General features: G+C 38.6%; 1 protein-coding gene across 5 annotated transcripts in view; it reads left to right on the forward strand.

Annotated features, from left to right (window-relative positions):
* Positions 1–20,638, forward strand: part of LOC150084715 (echinoderm microtubule-associated protein-like 2) — a 364,524-nt gene that overhangs the window by 131,089 nt on the left and 212,797 nt on the right. For all 5 annotated transcript variants that reach the window (XM_090376571.1, XM_090376573.1, XM_090376572.1 and 2 more), the window contains one exon: positions 12,053–12,119. In XM_090376571.1, coding sequence (XP_090232697.1) covers positions 12,053–12,119 — 67 coding nt within the window. The remainder of the gene's footprint in view (positions 1–12,052; positions 12,120–20,638) is intronic.

Below are 20,638 nucleotides of genomic sequence, written 5' to 3' on the forward strand. Positions count from 1 at the left end.
ATGTACGTAAGCTTACATAGTCTCCGACCAATACAACTAAATGGGAAATATAGCTCTCACACAAAGCTGTTTGACATGTTTACATGTTAGCTCATGTATAAGGTGATACATGTTAGCTCATGTATCACCTTATATATCCATCTTAAATGTTTCCACATTTAAGATGGAAACACACTACATATTCTCACCTCTCACACACGAACCTCATGTATCTCTTACCTCAGTTCACCCACGTGTGTTATCCTACAAGTGTGTGTTTTGGACTGTTCTGCATTTGTTAACTTTTCTTTATAAAAAGTATATTCATACAGCATCCCCTAGACATAGGTAAGTGTCCTGGTTCCAAGAAGCCAAGCAGTGAGTGCAAAAGGAAAGCATTAAGTATAGAAGAGATACTTTAAATAATAAAACGTTTTGAAAGAAATGAGAGAACACATGATATCTCAAGAGCAGCAGGCTTAAGTGAATCCACATTGCACACTATCAGAGACAATGCTATGAAAATAAAAGATACATGTATAGCTAGAACAACTTCAAGTGCAACAAAGTCAATTAGAACAAGGCCTGAAGAAATGGAAAGGCTGCTAAGCATATGGATTTGAAGACCAAACCAAAAAAAATTAGGAGCAAGCTTTCTTATAGTGAAAAAGAAAGCACTAACTATTTTTCCCATAAGCCCTGTTGTTTTTAAAGCTTGAAAAACCATAATGTGGAGATTTTTAGGAACACACGTACAGCATTATGGCAGAACTGACTGTATTGGTTAAGTCATCAGATACATGCCTTGTAGGTAGGGATATTGTATACATGGTGTCACTCAGACATAAGAGATGTAGAATTTGAATGTGATATATACAATGGGTACAGAAAGGAACAGACAGGATAGGGTTAAGTCACCAAATGCATAAAATTGTAGAGATATTGGAGACATGGTGCCATTCAAATATAAGTGATGCTAAATTTGAATATGATGAGTATGATGTATACAGATAGGACAGAGGGTGAGGAGGAGTTATGCTCTTGGTCAAGAAGCACATAGAATCATTGGCAGTACACCTGGTTGATGTGGGTAGTCAATATAATGTTTAGTGAGATACAAACACGGGAAAAACAAAACTGTGTGTGTTTGTGTGTGTGTTCATAGACCCAAATGACTGACGAATTCAGTAAATAATACAGACAAATAGCATAGGCCAGTAAATCAGAATGTGTTGTTATGGGGCAATTTTAACTTTACAGATATTGACTGGAACCCGTAGATTGGTCCCTCGCACAATAGTGAGACTTTTATGGATGTACTGGATGACTGTTTTCTACAGTCATATTAGAGAGGCAATGAGAGAAAGCAATATTCTTGATTTTATTTTCAGCAGTGATTACAGTGTATTGATGTGCTTGAACATACTGCTGTTTTCTACAGCAGCATATTCAAGATGCAACCAGAGGGAGTAATATCTTGATCTGATTATCAGCAGTGATTATTCATGCATTAAGATTCTGCAGATTAAGGAACCACTAGGTGGCAGTAATCACACTGCACTGATGTAGGATTTACTCAAAGATGTAACTACCATCAGGGGTAAACGGAAGGGTTTTTGCTTTCGTAAAGGTTATTACGGTGGTCTCACACAGTGTTTAAATTCTATACAGTGGGACCAACTGATGATGTTACCAACAGCAAATTCTAAATGGGAACCATTAAAGAAATTAATCGTGGAAGCTACTAGGCTTTTCATACCAATTAAGAAATACTGTTCAAGGTTTAGGCCTAAATGGATGTCAGATGAACTAATGAGATTCGTAGCAGAGAAGAAAAATGCATGGGATGCATATAAATTATCAGGAGACACAGATGGTAGATATAAAATAGTCTGTAATCAAGTCACAAAGGAGGTTAGGCAAGCAAAGGCAGATTACGAGAAATCTTTGGCAAAAGTTTCAAATAAAAACATTAAAGACTTTACTTATGTAAACTCTAGAAGAAAGGGGATGACTCAGATTGGTCCACTTGATATCAATGGTTCAATTGTTAATGATTCTGCTCAGGTAGCTGATGAATTGAATGAGTGTTTTGCATCTACATTCACACGTGAGGAATTCTGTAGGGAAGTGGAGGCCAGAATCTTATCAAACTCTAACAGGGAGTTAAATGATTTTGTGATAACTGAGAGAAAAGTGGAGGAGAAATAGTTGAAGTTAAATATAAGGAAGGGATCTATCCAGTTATATTAAAGGAGGCAGCAAAGGAAGTAAGCTAGCCCTTTGCAATGATTATGAAGAGCATCCTTGGACTCAGGGGATGTCCCCACAGACTGGAGATGTGCAGATGTATGCCCAATTCATGAAGGGGAATCGAAAGGTGATGCGAGTAATTGCAGACCTGTCAGTTTAACTTCTATTCCGGGAAAAATAATGGAGTCACTGGTTAAAGAAGCACTGCAGGATCATCTAGACAAGACTGCAGTTATAGTTCAGACGCAGCATGGGTTTGTTAAGGGGAAGTCTTGTCTGACTAGTTTGATTGGATACTATGATGTAGTCACAAAGGAACTGGATGCAAAAAATTTTTATATCATATACTTGGATTTTAGAAAAGCTTTTGATAATGTTGCACATGGAAGACTACTGTACAAGTTGGAGCAATATGACATTAAGGGCAAGTTGCTGCTATGGATAAGGGGATGGTTGAGTGGGAGAAGACAGAGTGGTAATCAATGGATGCTGCTCTTTGCGGACTAATGTTATTAGTGGTATCCCCCAGGGTTCAGAGTTGGGCCCACAGATGATACGGAGGTGGGTAGGATTGTTAATGACAGTAAGGATGGCACGCTACTGCAACAGGATGTAGAAAAATTGAGCAGATGGGCTGAGAGGTGCCAACTGAAGTTTAACATTGACAAATGCAATGCACTACACATTGGTAGCAGTAACCTCAGAGTAAAATACCAACTGTATGGTACTACATTCAAGGTAGTGGAGAATGAAAAAGACCTGGGAGTAATTGTGCAGTCAGATATGAAGTTTTCTGATAGTGCAGACAGGCTGCAAAAGTAACTCATGGGGTCTTGTCTATGATATATAGGAATTTTGCTAGCAGAGATAAGGAGGTGATTATCCCCTTGTATAAGGCAGTGGTTAGGCCACACCTTGAGTACTGCATACAGGTCTGGAGGCTTCATTTTAGGAAAGATGTAAAGCTGCTAGAACGGGTATAGAGAAGGGTAATGAGATTAGTGAGTGAAACAAAGGGTTGCTGTTACCAAGTAAGGCTTAAGTTCTGCAAATTGCAGCATATGGAGACTAGGCACTTGTGAGGTGATCTGATTGAGGTGTATAAGGGCTTGGATGGTTCAAGCAAGCTCAATGCTGATGGAATTCTTCCTTTTTCTCAGATTCTGCACCTGAGGGTACATAAATTCCTGTTGAGTTAAGGCAGTTGAAGAATAGATATGCAAAAATTTACCTTTAGTCAGCTTGTGATTGATTGCTGGAACAAACTTCCATCTGCCATTGTGGAAGTTGACAGCTTAAAAAAATTAAAGGCTGAACTTGACAAACTTTTGGAGTGAATAGATGTGTCAAACAGAAAGTGATTTTTTTTTTTTTTTTTTTTTGGCTGATTCTGTATAAGCTTGCTTTATTGCATCATATGCCTCTTCTAATCTAGGAAATTGATATGGTTCACTAGAAATGATGTACTTTAAGATATCACAGTACTGAAAGGTAAAGAGGTAGATTGGCCTTGTACAAAGTGATAATCACCTTGTCCATGTTAGCAAAAGTCCTGTATGTCATTGATAAAATGCCATGGGCTGTCCTGGCAGCCTGTCTGCACTGTCAGAGAACTTCATATCTGACTGCACAATTATTGCCAGGTCTTTTTGATTTCCGCTATACTGAGAGTAATACCACCCAGTGGTATGTTAATCTGAGATTACTGCTACTCATATGCAGTACCTTGCATTTGTCAACATTAGACTTCAACTGCCATTTCCCAGCCCATCATCCTAATTTTTGCAGATCGTGTTGCAGTAGCTTACCTTAATTACTCTCATTAATTACGCTGCCAACCTTTGTGTTATTTGCAATCTTAGACATTAAGCCTGATATACTTTTTCCAATATCATTCATTAACATTGAAACAACAATGAGCCCAGCACTGATTCCTGTGGGGATTCCACTAATAATGTTAGTCCATGAAGATTAGTGCCACTGATTATCACTCTTTGTCTTCTCTCACTCAACTATCCCTTTAATCAAAGTAGCAATGTGCCCTTAATGCCACATTGCTCCAGTTTGTCAAGTCAGTTCAGATTTACTTTGTTAGAAAGCACCACATGATTTAATTACCAGTTCTTTCCTGCTTTGCTGTCTTTATAGTCACTGAAAAAAAATGGTACAAGAAGTATCACAAAACCTCTGAGAATTACCTGTGATTCTTTTAAGAAATTACACATATTTATCATATGTAGTGTGTAGTGCTTCATTTTGCATTTGTCTTCATTTAACCCCTAATTATTAATGGAGGAATTCAATAGTCTTTTAATAGGGTCTCAAAAAGTTTTAAAAATTACAAAAAAGTTAAACACATTAGTTCTCAATGATATTATTCAAATTTCAGGCACCCTAGGGAAAGGGATAGAATTATCTCTACGCACTGTGAAAAAATTTTATGATGTATATATTTCAGTGCAACAATGTTCTCAGATTATATTATAGGCACTTCTAGCATCCTGTTAAAGGACTATTAAACTCCTCCATTATTAATAAAAATCGTAGCGTTTCTTTCTTAACAGAGTTTGCAGACTGTTGTGAGATCTTATGTAATGATACATATAGGTTTGTGAAAGTGCAGAACATCTGTCAGTGCTTACCTAAACAAGCCGTCGTTTTCTCCTTTGTAATTACAGATGACATTCTGCAAAGGTGTTAAAGTTTTGGTGGGTCATGATGAGGGATTCCAATAATATTCTCATACATAAAGGCTCAATTAATGCATCTTATTTGCTACCAGTTTAAATCTGGATGTTCTTCTACCTCTTTCAAGGATTCATTCATTACTCCCATCTTCAAAACAAGTGAAAATACTAATTTAACCCCGGGGGCTCACATCTGGTGAGTATGGGCTTGGCACACCCAGGGTCCTGAGCTGGATATCATCATTCTTCTTTTTCTTGGTGATTCCCTTTTGACTCTCTCTCTCTCTCTCTCTCTCTCTCTCTCTCTCTCTCTCTCTCTCTCTCTTTTGGGGTAATTCGGTAATTTTTTTTTTTTTTTGGCTGGTGCTGCATAAGCCTCAGGCTTCCTTGCACCATATAGCTAATAATAATAATAATAATAATAATAATATCATCATATAGGCATAATACGAGTGCTGTTGAATAAAGAATGATCTTATTTTTTATTTTATTATTTTTTTTCATAACTTTTTTCATAATTTCTTAATTTTTTTTATTAATCATCCATATTTTGATGGTCCTTTTCAAAGTAGTCCCCATTTGATGAAATGCACTTATTCCAACTGCCATTCCACAATTGGAGTAAGTTTCTGCCATTCTTCAAAACATAGTAGAAGCCATTTTTGAAGTGCATCCAGTTAACATTGGTGACTAGTGCAGTGTTGAATCAGTTTGGTGTGATAATCAAACAAAAATTGAGAGTAGGAGTGTATTACAGGCCTAATGACTGTGATGTGTATACCAAACAGCTATACAGAGAAATAGAGCTGGCCAATAAATCATAATGTTTCAAAATGGGGGATTTTAACTTTTGATTAGGTTTTGATTTTTTGGATGACTTTTCTACAGCAGCATGTTAGAGAGGCAACAAGAGAAAGCAATACCCTTGATCTGGTTATCAGCAGTGATTCTACATGCATTAAGAATCTGCAGGTAAAAGGCCCACTGGGTGACAGCAATCACAGTGTACTAATGTGGAATTTAATTTTTTTTTAATGTAAACCCCAAACATGAGTATTAGAACCTACAGTACTTAGTACTGTACATGGGTTGGAAGTTGAGAAGACAAAAGAAGATATTTGTTGACATTCGACTCGTAATTTTCAGGAAATGCGTATAAAGGAAGGTTGTTCCAGAAAACGGCAATTGAATGAATAAACAAGGAAGATGGAAAGTTGGTTCTGTGAGTTTGAAATTGGACAGTAAATGGATGTTGGCTGGTGGTGGCACATGTTCGGACTATTTTGAAAGAGAGAATGGGAATTATAGAAGCCAATTCAGAACAGTGCCCATGGAAGTATCTGTAGAAAAGGTATGCAACAGAAACAGAACATCTATGAGACAGAAAGTGCAGAGACTCTGTTAGAGGCCGACCGGGCTAGCCGGGTGGGTAAAGTGCCTGCCTGGCAACCCAAAGGTCGCGGGTTCAATTCCCGCCTCGGGCTTGGATCAAAGTACTGCAGAAACCTTGGGAGGTGCATTATGGCCACAGAAGCTTATGCAGCAACAACTACAAAACAAGTAACAATAACTCTGTTAGAGATGAGTCATTAATAAACCTAACTGCCCTCTTCTGAATAGAATCTAGAAGCCTGAGAGAGGTTTTAGATGTTCCGCCCCAGATGTGGGAAGAATATTCTATGGTAGGGCGGATTTGCAATTTGTACAGAGTGATGAACAGCTGTTTGGAAGAAAAGTAACGTTGAGAGCGAAAGAAGACCAAGTTTTTTAGATGCTTGTAATGTGCTTGTGCCAAGAGAGATTAGAAGTCAGGGTAATCCCCAAAAGAGATATATCATCTTGCCTAGAAATCAGATAGTCACCAATGATAAGCATAGGAGCAGAAGAATCCTTTTTGCGAGATATAAGAAAGGACTGAGTTTTAGAAGGATTGAAATCAACTAAATTGTCTTTGCACCACTGGAGAATTACCTAGAGATTGGCATTTAAGGAATTGGTAGCGGATATTGCAGAAGTTGAAGCTGATTGTGCAGGGCGGGTTTACTCAAACTGGAAAGTCCAAATGCAATGTGCTATCATCAGCAAAACTATGGATAGGATTTCTGGTTAATGAAAGAAGGTCATTAATATACAAGAGGAAAAGAGTGGGGGGAAAGAACTGAACCTTGGGGGACACCAGCATTTGTGGAAAAGTTAGAAGATAGAGAGCCATCTACCATCACCCTCAGTGAGCGGTCAGAGAGAAAACTGGATAAGTTATCCCAAAAAACAGTTGGCAAACCATTAGATTAGAAGCTTGTTTAGAAGACCTTTATGCTAAACACGATCGAAAGCCTCTGAGATGTCAAACGGAACTGTTTGTGTTTCACTGAACTTTTCCATTGAATTTGTTTATAAATGGGTGACATAAGCCAGAATATCACCAGTGGATCAACACTGACGGAATCCATACTGGTGATTGTTGATCAGACGGAAGATTTCTATGTAGTTTAAGAATTGGTAGTTAATTTTTTTCTCCATTACTTTAGAAACAGTAGAAGTAATTGCAATGGGACGATAAATGGATGGGAGGGATTTGTAACTCTTTTTAGGAACTGGCTGGATATGAGCAAATTCCCAAGCAGAAGGGGGGTTCGAGCCCATGACCAACAAATACGGAGGATGCGGAAAGGTCAGGAAATGATCATCGCATATCCCCGTAGCAATATGGCCTTAGTTGCTAATACTCCTAAAAACAACCAAATAACAATAACCAAGCAGAAGGAAAAACACCTTTGGAATAAAAAAGTGAAAAGAGTGACACAGAAGAGGAATAAGTTCAGGACACAAGTTTTGAGAACAAGTGGAGAAATACCATCGGGACCTGGAGCTTTCTTAGCATCAAGATTCATCAAAATCCTTTTGATGGAAGACCACAGGAGGCATTAAATGGAGTGTGCTTGGAATGGTGGGAGATGTTTTACCAAGATCATTAATACATGAGTTGGAAGAAAAATAGGATGCTATCAGGTCAGCTTTATCCTTGGCTGAAGTGACAATAGAACCATCTGGTTTTGACAGAGGTGGGAGCACAGATGGGCAAAAGTTGGGCATCCTTCTTGCCAAAGCTATTGGCTTGGGCAAGAGACCAGAATACTCAGCTACCATTAGGGCATGAAGCAAGTTTTATACTCTTAGCCTGTTCAAAATATAGTTTGGACTGATTAATAAGTGCTTTACAATTAGGGCAAGAATCAAGTTTTCTTGCTTCTTTGGAAGCTCTGGTGTAGGCAGAAAATTAAACTGAAGAATTGGAAACAAGCCAATTACGATATGTAACATTCTTCTCTTGAACAGCCTTAGCACATTTATTCGAAAACCAAGGTTTAGATAAACAACGATATAATAACATGGATTGTGGAATAAAGGATTCCATTCCTACAAGAATAATTTCACTGACACGATCTGAGCAAATGTTGACATCAGAAGTTTTGAAACAGTAATCCAACCAAAGAAAATAAGAAAATAAATCTCACAGGTCATCCCATTTTGCATTCTTGTAATGCCAAACAACACGAGGTTGTGAATAGCCATGAGATAAAGGCTCCATTGGAGAAGAGACAATCACCAAGTTGTGATCTGAGGTGTCTGAAGGACCACTCACTTCGAACGTGTACTTAGAAGGGTTGTTTGTGATAAAAAGATCAAGCATGTTGTCTGTATGGTTAGAATTGTTCGGTATTCTGGTAGGTAAATGAAAAATCTGTGTGAGGTCATTAGTAATTGCAAAAGCCTCAGCATCTCGGCCAGCTGGGTCTGTAAACATTAAAGTAATGACTTTAATTAAGTAAACTGTAAACATTAAAATCACCAAAGATAATTACTTCACTTTTAGGAAAGTTGGACTGGAGAAAGTCAAGTTACGAAGAGTTCCAAGTGATTAGTGGAGTTGGGAGAATGTCAGAGACAACAGATGAATTTGACAGAATGAGGTGGAGAGATTTTAAGCCAGAGAAGATCAAGAGGAGATTCCAAATTACCAAGTCTCTGACAGGAAATATCGGAATGGACATATGCACAAGTACCACCTTTGAATCAAAAGGAATCATATAGCGAATAATTTGGGCAACTGATATGAGCAGTGGTTTAATCAACCGATAATTGAGATCCTGTCAGAAAAAGTACATTAGGTTTCCCAGACTGTAAGTGGAAATGGACATCATTGAGATTAGAAGTGAGACCATGTACATTTGTGAAATGAACTTAGAAGTGTTTGGGAGGTTTAGATCTTTTTGCAGATAAGTTTGCTCTATTAGTTTGATAATTCATGGTGTATTCAATAGTAAGAAAAAATGGGGGGAGGGATGCTGTATGAAGTAATGTAATTTTTGAATATGGTGTTCACGTTGTAAGAATATACCCAGATCCTTGACATAACTTGGCCTCAACAATGCCCCCCACATGCACAGTACTTGGACTATCTCCTGTCACTATCTGTCAGAGTAGAGTTAGCAAGATTATACACCAGCTGATCCCAAAGCCGCCTAGAGAATTACCAACAGGTTTATTCCGGTGTACTAACTAGCAGTCGGGCTGCGAACACCGTTTTAGAGCTGTACCCTTGAAATGTAAGGAAGTTTGGCTCTTGCCTTGGTGTTCATCATCATAACCTCAAAAGATATCAGTCATACTGCATGATGGAAGAAATGGGGAGGGTTGACTGCACTTTTCTGTTGAGGCTAAGCATGGGTTCCATCACCTTAAGCCAAAGTAGTGGTATTGCACTGGTTGATGAGAGTCGTCTACCACCTAGAATTAAAGGCATAACTACTGTCAAGGGTAAAGGGAAATGATTCTTCTTTTGTAAGAGTGGCTGCAGTTGTCTGAGACAGTTTTTAAATTCTATGTGGTGGGACCAACTAATGATGTTACCAAGAGCAAATGTTAAAAGGGAAGTAATTATAGAAGCTACTAGCTTTTCATACCAATGAATAAATACTGTTCAATAGTTAGACCTAAATGGATGTCAGATGAACTATTGAGACAAGTAGCACAGAAGAAAAGTGCATGAGATGTATATAAACTATGAAGTTATTAAAAAGCATATGGTAGATATAAATTAGTCTGTAGTCAAGTCACAAAAAAGTTTAGGCAAGTTAAGGAAGATTATAAGAAGTCTTTGGCAAAGAAAAGCAGCAAAGACTTCTATGCTTATATTAACAGTAGAAGGAAGGGGTTGAATCAGATTGGGCCACTTGATATCAATGGGTTAACAACTGTTGATGACCTTGCACAGTTTGCTGAGAAATTTAATAGATAATTTGCATGTACATTCACACATAAGGAATCCTTTAGGAGAGGGGGATGCCAGAAGTTTATCAAACTCCAATGGGGAGCTAAATGACTTTGTGATTGAAAAGAAAGTGGAAGAGGAATTGTTGAAGCTGGGCATAAAAAAAGGTACCCGGGGTGGAAGGAATCTATGCAATCATATTAAGAGAGATAATGAAGGAGAAAAGCAAGCCTTTAGCCATAATTTTGAGAGCGTCCTTGGATTCATGGGAGGTCCCTATGTACTGAAGATGTGCGAATGCATCCCCAGTTCATGCGGTGGAGGGGAACAAAATGTGAAATGAGTGATTACAGACCTGCTACTTAACATCTGTTCCAGGGGAAAATAATGGAGTCAGTGGTTAAAGAAGTAATGCAGGACCATCTGGACAGGAATGCAGTTATACTGCAGTCACAGCATGGATTTGTTAAGGGGCAGTCTTGTCTAACCAGTCTAAGAGTTTACTATGATGCAGTGACCAAAGAATTGGATGCAAAAAATAAATTTATCATATGCTTTCATTTCAGAAAGGCTTTTGATACTGTTGCTTATAAAAGACTGCTGTATAAACTTACGTAATGTGGCATTATGAGCAAGTTACTGCTTTGGATAAAGGAATGGCCAAGTGAAAGGCAGGGAGTGGTTATCAATGTATGAAGTTATATCAGGCTTAATGTCAAAGTTTGCAGATGACACAAAAGTTGGCATAGTGGTTGACGATGGTAATCAGAGTGAGCTACTGCAAAAAGATCTGGGAAAATTGGGTTGATGGGCTGAGAAATGGCAGTTGAAGCTGAAGTTGAAGGATTGTTGCAGGATTTATCTGTGGAAGTTTGCCTTCAACCAGCAGATGGTTGATTGTTGGAACAGGCTTCCATATGTCATCATGGAAGTGGATGGTTTGAATAAATTCAAAGAAGAACTAGATAAATTCTTGGATGGTTGATGTGTGTAGTTTTTTTTTCCCCAACTGATGCTATATAAATTTTCTTTCTTGCATCATTTGCCACTACTACTATTTAACTTTAATGCTGGCTAATTACTCTGATAGTGTGTGCAGTGAAGTTCTGTAGTAAGGTCCTGTAACAGTTGCATGATGTGGCACAACATGCTGGTAATCCATTCCTTGAATGTTAAATAAGAGATGACCATAACCTTTCCTGCAGAATCCAAAAACTTTGCCTTTTTTTGGTGTTGGTGATGATTTAGACTTACAAATAAAGCTTTATTACATAATTTTTAGGTCAGAATGATGAAGCCATGTTTCATCCACAGTTATCACTTTCTTGTGGATCCTGTGTTATAACAGCAGCACTGCTGTAACGTTGGAATTTTCAGATTCTGTAATAGACATTGCCTTTACTTCTAATTATATATTATATATTTTAATTTGTTTTAAATTTTACAGATTTTTTTACAGAAACATTTTAATGTTATTAAATTTAGAAAACATTATGATTACAGTTATATCTTATCTCCAAGCATTATGTCATTGCATGGGTTCTATACGAAGCAATATTGTTATTGTTATATAATGTTATTCCATATTGTGATAGTATGATATTGTAATAGTTCATAAGAGTTCCACTTTGCCAGAGCATTTTAAATATTAATGTAGAAATAGTTTATTTGACCTCATAGTCTCAGATGTGTTCTTTAAAACTGTATATATTTTTTCATAAAAATCTGTTATAAATTTAGTACCATTGTTGTTTTTGTAACTTGAAACCATTAAATTCTACCATGAAATTTAAAATTTGAAATTTTTGAAAACATTTCAAATAAAGGTTTAAACTTTTTTAACTATTAAAATGTTCTTTAGTTTAGCTTTGCATCCCAACAAACTATTAATAGCTTCAGGACAAGTCGCTAGTAGAAGAGAACATCGTGTAAGTTTTTATTTTCTGTTTATTAAGAAAATTGATAATATTGAGTTACCAATACAAAATTCTATTTTGCAGTCCATATTTCAATCCATTTATTTTTCTCTGGTTGTTTACATAGCTTGCTGGTTGATGAACCACAAGGGAAATGCACTATGTGACCACAAGCATTCCAGTACAAATTACACAAATAGTTGCAAAGTGGCCTTTTTACCTAATATAAGGTAAAAGCTCTTTTAGGCCTGTCTGACAGCTCAGCTCCCTCCTAGGTGCATTCTACCAACTTACAATAGATGTCAGCTGTTAATTTTCTCCATTCCTCTCTGAAAGCAGCTGCTACAACCAGTTTTTGGAAGAAGGCTGTTTTACCTTACTTCCAAAATCCAGCAGTCCAGTTTGTTCCACAAGTGTTCAATGAAGTTTAGATCTGGGCAGCTCTGAACCAGCAGGTCGTTGTTCACAAGCCAGGCCTGTATGATATGGAATGTTGTCATGCTGATACTGAGAGGACCCATTTCCTTAGTACTGCCACAATGTAGGCCATACATAATTGTCAAAAACATCAAAGTTGGTTGTGGACTACATAATAACAGGTGTTACCATTAACAGATTAAATACAAATCAGCTTCCATACCATATATAAACACATTCGGGGTACAAGGTATTTTTTTTTATGAAAACCCCAAACACAAGAGGTATTAGAACCTATAGTATTTACTGCTGTGCATGTGTTGGAGGTCGAGAAGATGAAAGAAGATATTTGTTGACATTAGACTTCAACTTCTGTAGACCGTAATTTTCAGGAAATATGTATGAAGGAAGGTTGTTCCAGAATCCGGCAGTTAAATGAATAAACAAGGAAGATGAAAAGTTGGTTCGGTTCTGTAAGTTTTTAGTTGGACAGTAAATGGATATTGGCTGGTGGCGGCATGTGTTCGGATTATTTTGAAAGATTATTGAAAGAGAGAATGGGAATTATAGAAGCCAATTCAGAAGAACAGTGCCCATGGAAGTATCTGTAGAAAAGGCATGCAACAGAAACAGAAAGTCTATGACACAGAGTGCAGAGACTCTGTTAGAGATGAGTCATTAATTAACCTAACTGCCCTCTTCTGAATGGAATCTAGAAGCCTGAGAGAGGTTTTGGGGCACCGCCCCAGATGTGGGAACAATATTCCATGGTAGGGCAGATTTGTGATTTGTACAGTGTGAAGAGCAGTGTGGAAGAAAAGTAACGCCGAGAGAAAAAGAGAAAACCAAGTTTTTTAGATGCAGAGGAAGCAATATTTGTAATGTTCTTGTGCCAAGAGAGAGAGATTAGAAGTCAGGGTGATCATCAAAAGAGATATATCACCTTGCCTAGAAACCAGATAGTCACCAAAGATAAGCATAGAAAAGAACTGCGTTTTAGAAGGATTGAAATCAACTAAATTGTCTTTGCCCCACTGGGGAATTACCTTGAGATCGGCATTTAAGGAATTGTTAGCTGATATTCGAGAACTTGAAGCTGATTGGGTAGGGTGAGTTTTCTCAAACTGGAAATTCGAATGCAATTGCTATCATAATCAAAACTATGGATAGGATTTCTGGTCAATGGAAGAAGGTTATTAATATACAAGAGGAAAAGAGTGGGGGAAAGAACTGAACCTTGGGGTACACCAGCATTTGTGGAGAAGTTAGAAGACAGAGAGCCATCTATCATCACCCTCAGTGAGTGGTCAGAGAGAAAACTGGATAACTAATTGCAAAAAACAGTTAGCAAACCATAAGATGGAAGCTTGTTTAGAAGACCTTTACTCCAAATGTGATTAAAAGCTTTTGAGATGTCAAGAGCAACTGATTGTGTTTTACCAAACTTTTCCATTGAATTTGTCCATAAATGGATAACATCAGAATATCACTGGTGGATCGACACTGACAGAATCCATACTGGCGATCGTTGATCAGATGGAATGTTTTTAGATAGTTTAAATGTTGGCAGTTAGTTGATTTTTCCATTATTTTAGAAAAAGTAATTGCAATGGGACAATAAATGGATGGGAGGGATTTTTCACCCTTTTTTAGGAACTGGCTGGATATGAACAAATTTCCAAGCAGAAGGAAAAACAACTTTGGAATAAGAAAGTGAAAAAATGCAGAAAAGAACAGGAGTAAGTTCAGGAGTGCAGGTTTTGAGAACAAGTGGAGAAATACCATTAGGACATGGAGCTTTCTTAGCATCAAGATTCATTAAAATTCCTCTGACATCCTTTGACAAAGCCCCCCAGGAGGCATTAAATGGAGTTTGCTGGGAGTGGTTGGAGGCGTTTTACCAAGGTCATTAATACATGAGGTGGAGCAAATATAGGATGCTATCAGGTCAGCTTTATCCTTGACTGAAGTGACAATAGAACCAACTGGATTTTGACAGAGGTGGGTTTTTTTAGATAAAGAATGAGATTTTAAGGTGGATTGTGGAATAAAGGATTAAATAAATAAACAAATAATTTTCTGTTTATGCTCAGGGACGAGTTCACAAAATAGACGAGTTCACAAAATAGACAGAATACAAGAAACAGGACCATATTTAGCAGCCATGGGCTTGAACCCAGGTCACTCAAGGCAAGTGTACTTATGCTCCTGCGCACCTGACCACGCGGCTACGTCAGCCATTACATTCATACAAGAATAATTTCACTGACTTGCAAATGTTGACAGAAGTTTTGAAACAGTAATCCGATCAAGGAAAATATGAAAATAAATCTTGCAGGCCATCCCATTTTGCATTTCTTGTAATGCCAAACAACATGAGATTGGGAATAGCCATGAGATAAAGGCTCCATTGGAGAAGAGACAATCACCAGGTTGTGATCTGAAGTGTATAAAGGACCACTCACTTTGACCGTCTACTTAGAAGGGTTGTTTGTGAGAAAAAGAGCAAGCACGTTGGCCATATGATTAGGATTGTCTAGTATTCTGGTAGGAAAATTAACAATCTGTGCGAGGTCATTAGTAATTGCAAAAGCCTCAGCATCTCGACCATCTGGGTCAGTGTGACTAGAAAATGGAAGCCAGCTGGAGTTGTGAACATTAAAATCACCAAGAAAAATTACCTCACTGTTAGGAAAGTTGAAATGGAGAAAGTCAAGTTGCAAAGAGAGGAGGTCAAACAGTTCCAAGTGATTAGTGGAGGTGGGAGAAGGGTAGAGACAACAGATGAATTTGACAGAATGAGGTACATAGATTTTAAGCCAGAGAAGATCGAAAAGAGGAGATTCCAAATTACCGAGCCTCTGACATGTGGAATATCAGAATGGATATATGCTGAAGTACCACCTTTGAGGCTAATGGAATCATACAGCGAATAATTTGGACAACTGGAATGAGACAACTGATAACTGAAATTCTGTCAGAAAAAGTATATATGGGGTTTGGCAGACTAAGTGGAAATGGATATCATTGAGATTAGAACTGAGACCACATATATTTGTGAAATGAACTAGTTAGCTTTTGGGAGGTTTAGATCTTTTCACAGATAAGTTTGCTCTATTAGTTTGACAATTCATGGCGTATTTAATAGTAAGAAAAAGTGTGGGGGGGGGACATGGTGTATGAAGTAATTAAATTTTTGGATGTGGCTTACACATGGTAAGAATATACCCAGATCCTTGACATAACTTGGCCTCAACAATGCCCCCTGCATACACAGAACTCGGACTACCTCCTGTTACTATCTGGCAGAGTAGAGTTAGCAAGATTATACACTAGCTGATCCAGAAGCCTCCTAGAGAGTTACCAATAGGTTCGGTCCTGTGTACTAACTAGTCGCCGGCTTGTGATCACCCATTTTAGAGCTGTACCCTCGAAATGTAATGAAGTTTGGATCTTGCCATGCGGTTTATCATAACCTCAAAAGACATCAGTCATACTGCATGATGGAAGAGATGGGGGAGGGTTGACCGGAACTTCGCTCTGGAGACTAAACATGAGTTTCACCACTTAAAGCCTCCAATAAGCAAAGTGGTGGTATTGCACCGGTTGATGAGAGTCATCTGCAACCTAGTATTGCTTGGTAACACAGAGGGGCAGCATTCCTCCATGTGGCTTGGGTGCCACACCTCGATACCTGCTTATGTTAGTTCACACCTGGGTGGTCACCCGCAGTGTGCTTGCACATGGGGGTTATACCCAGGATTACTAACAGTCGCACCATTGTGAAGGTGCAAGCAGAGGATTTGGCTGTCATAGACCATCTGGCCTTTGCCGAAATTGAGTCCACTTGACTTTGAGTGTCACCCAAATATCAGTTCCAGCAGTGTTTTAGACTCCCAGGTAGCAGGCACAGCTTGTCTGGTATATCTGAGAGAATGTCTGTGACAGCCTCAAGGACCAAATTTAACACTTACCTATTCATCACAGTACCCTGAATAGGACAACACAATGTTTAAAATTTTGTTTTTCCCCTCTGGTTTAAGTGGACTCATTTTTCACCCAGCACAGGACACACGTATACACAGCATCACATTCAGACTCATCTGCTCTCATGCACTCCTATAAACAGTAATACCCATGAAAACAAGACATATATAGCATAATAACACATATAATGACTTACACTTGCAAAAATAATAGATATGAAAAAAAAAATAAAAAACAATTTCAAACATAAACATAAACAGTTGGGTGGGAAACACATTCCAACAGGCCAACTCATTTGGGTTTGTTATAGCCAGTAGATATCACAGTCTGTATTGCCATTGCATGGTTGCTTTTCCTGGTCCCAAAAACTTTTGAGCAAATTCAGAGAAGGCTATGTAATGCATTTCATCAGAGTTGAGTAGGTGAGATGAGTAGGTCATCTCCACAACAATTGGTCCAGTCTTGGACATAAGTTTACATCTGTGAGGATGGTAGTTGGGGCAGTCATAAATGACATGGACCCAGTCTTTATCAGCTCTGCAGGTACATTTGGGATCCAAAGTTAGATCCAGCTGACACAACTTTGCATTCAGCATTTGCTAAATAGAGCCCTGCTCTATTAGCAAAAATGTGGCATAAAGCCCTGGGGAAATCATGGAGGCAGTGTGGAGGAAACTAGGGTTTTCCTGCGGCAGGAATCCCCTAGTGACTTCACCTTTGGATGTCTGGGCCCATCAACTGTGCCATTGCTGACACAGGGAAGCCAGTATTTTACTTTCCCGTTTGGTATCAGTCCCAATGTTTATTGTAATCCCTAGAATGTTGGCTGAGATTTGTTTCTTGAATTTATAGTTGAGGCCACTTTTGTCAACCTCTAGGTCGAGTGGCAGTGTCCCTGCCAAGACCTGCAGAGCAGGTGTACTGACGGTGCTGTATGGACTCTAGCTTCTTTTTATTTTTGTCTATAGCAATTAATACCAGGTGCCTGCACCATGGGTGATAACTAGGAGGAACATTGTCTGTATAAGGTCGAATGTCTTCAGTTTTTAACCTGCAGTCAGCACGGCTGATTCTAGCAAATATACCAGCATAGTTTCTGACTTTCTTGGCTAAATTCATGAGATGTGGGTAAAAAGTTAGCTTATTGTCAAATATTCAATGCTGATGGGATTCTTCCTCTTGCAGATATTAATTGCCTGAGGGGACATAAATTCAAATTGAGGAAAGACAGTTGTAGAAGAGATGTTTGGAAATTTTCCTTTAGCCATCGGGTGGTTGATTGCAAACAAAGTTCCATCTGTCATAGAAGTTGACAGCTTAAATAAATTGTAGCCAAAACTAGACAAACATTTGGAGCAAATGGATGGATGAAATGGGAAGGGGTTTTTTTGGTGATGCTGTATAAGCTTGCTTTCTTGCATCATATGCCAATGCTAATGCTAATTATACTTAGGTATTTCAATTCTGTAACAAAGGCTATTGTTTATCTGCAATTTTAACATGTGGACATCTGTTCAAGTTATCTTTCAGAAGAATCAACTTGGTTTTACTGCTAGATATTTTTAGCTATGTATATTTGCCCATTTCTGAGAGTTTTGATTACCAGATTGGCATGCTGTTCCAAAACAGCCCAGGTGTTGGCCTTAACAAGCAAAACAGGATCATCCACGAAGGCCACCATGTCTGTTGGACCTATATCCATCTCCAGGAATTCATCCAGAAACAGAGACCCAGCACTAAACCCCAGGGCATCCTTGTGTGACTTTTCTGGTAGTGCAGTGATATCTGATTTTGATTGATACAGCTCTATCCCTAAGATAATGTATTATCTTAGGGATAGAGCTGATTTGGTAAAATAATCAAATGTATTATTTGATATTTTTTTACAGGTTTTGTGATATTCCAGAACATTGCAGTGTGCAAAGTATGCTCGCCAACAGAGGGCATCAAAGGATCATGCAAAGTCTATGGATATGGCTAGCATATGTTTCTCCCACCTGGCGTTGTTGTCTTCACTATGTGGTTCATGGCATTCTCAGTGGAGCAGCCTTGTTTAAATTCATATTCTCTGACTGATTGAAGATTTACATTTATGTAGTGTGTAACCAGCGTGATCAGTAACAGCCTTTCCAATACTTTGCCCTGGGCCAGCAGCAAGGCAATGGATTGGTATGATTTCAGGTCTGTCGGGAAGGGTTCTCCGGATTTTTTAACATTGACCTTATGTTTGCCTGTTTCCATGGGGTAGAGAAAATTCCCTTTTGCAGGCAATTGTTAAATAGTTATAGGAGATGATGTGGATACCTTTCACTTTCTTTCACCATTTATATTTCAATTAAGTTTTTGCCTGGACGTTTGTTATTTTTGGTTCTATTTAGTGCTGTGGATAGTTCCTCAGTGATGAAAGGCATTTCAGTCTCCAGAATTTGATAGTTATTGTTTTCAGTGCATATGTTTGATTGTTCTTCCATAAAGGAATTGTCATTTATTGTAAACAGTGTATCAAGAATATTGATGATTGTTTCCTCCCAGCTATTAATAGCCTGGCCAGCCTCAGTGTTTGTGGTGTTGTTAACCAGATTACCTTTTGGCAGCTTGTTGGTAACAATTCACTAAACCACACCCCCATGGGTCAACATTACCAGTTGTACCAACAAGCTTTTGCCAGGAGTCTTTCTTTTTCTGCCTTATTAGGCTTGTATATTCATTTTTCAAGGTTCGGATTCTCTTCTGGCATGTAACTTATCTGGTGGCCAATTTGTTTTGGATTTTTGGAAGTGCTTTCTTGCCTGGTACACTCTTTGCCAGAGAGTATCTAGCTTTGCATACCACCAGGGAACTGCATTTGATGTAGGTTGGTTTTTCTTTTCCATAGAGGCATCTGCTGCTCTGATGATAGTGTTTATAAGTTGCCTAACCTGTTCCTTTGGATTGATGTGATTATTCTTTTCTAGGGGTGTCTCTCTCTTAGGAGGGATCCTATGGTTTCTTGATATTTTTCCAGTTTGCTCATTTGATATTGTAATATATTGTAGGGGGCCTGATCTAGCTGGTACACCGGTTGAAAGGCTATAGCACAGTAGTTGGACATAGTCCAGGCCTTCTACACATGCCAGTTTATAAATTTGTGTTAGGCTTGTGTTTCCATACTAACATCAATCACTTTTGTGTAATGTACTTCAGTACATCAGCAGATTGGGTAGCTGGTTTAGGACTTGAAGTAATGTGGCTAGGAATTCTTCCAATTCTTGCCCACTAAAAGTTCCTGGTCTATCTGATGTGTGGCTATTCCACAGGGGAGATCTACATTTTGAATCCATTGACATTTTGTATTTTGCTGTCAGAATTGTGAAGAGCCATTGTGAGTATCTGGATAGGGTGTGGTGGTTGTGCAGGCAGATATGAAGTTCTCTGAGCAGTGCAGACGGGCAGCAAGAGTAGCTCATGGTGTATTGTCAATGATATATAGGAATTTTTCTAGCAGGGATAAGGAGGTGATTATTCCCTTGTATAAGGCAATGGTCAGGCCACACCTAGAGTACTGTATACAGGTCTGCAGGCCTCATTTCAAGAAGGATGTAGAGTTGCTGGAACGAGTACAGAGAAGGGCAACAAGATTAGTGAATGGAACAAAGGAGTGCTCTTACGAAGAAAGGCTTAAGTTTTGCAAATTACAGTGTCTGGAGACTAGGCACCAGCGAGGTGATCTGATAGAGGTGTATAAAGCCTTGAATGGTTTGAGCATGCTCAATGCTGATGGGGTTCTTCCTCTTGCTCAGAATAATCACCTGAGAGGGCATAAATTGAAATTGAGGAAAGACAGATGTAGGATAGACGTGCGTAAATTTGCCTTTAGCCAGCAGGTGGTTGGTTGGTGGAACAGACTTCCATCCCTTGTTGTGGAAGTTGATAGCCTAAATAAGTTTAAGGCTCAGCTGGACAGGTATTTTGAACAAACAGAGGGGTGAAGTGGAAGTGGTGTTTTTTTTTTTTTTTTGGCTGATGCTGCATAAGCTTGCTTTCTTGCATCAAATGCCTCTACTAATGCTAATGCTAATAGAGGGGTGATACCTCGATTCGATCCACAGTACATTGATATAATGCAGTGTTTTTCAACCTTTTTTTTT

Source organism: Mastigoproctus giganteus, chromosome 6 (genome assembly GCF_048544385.1).
Source record: "Mastigoproctus giganteus isolate SK-2022 chromosome 6, ASM4854438v1, whole genome shotgun sequence".
NCBI lineage: Eukaryota > Metazoa > Arthropoda > Arachnida > Uropygi > Thelyphonidae > Mastigoproctus > Mastigoproctus giganteus.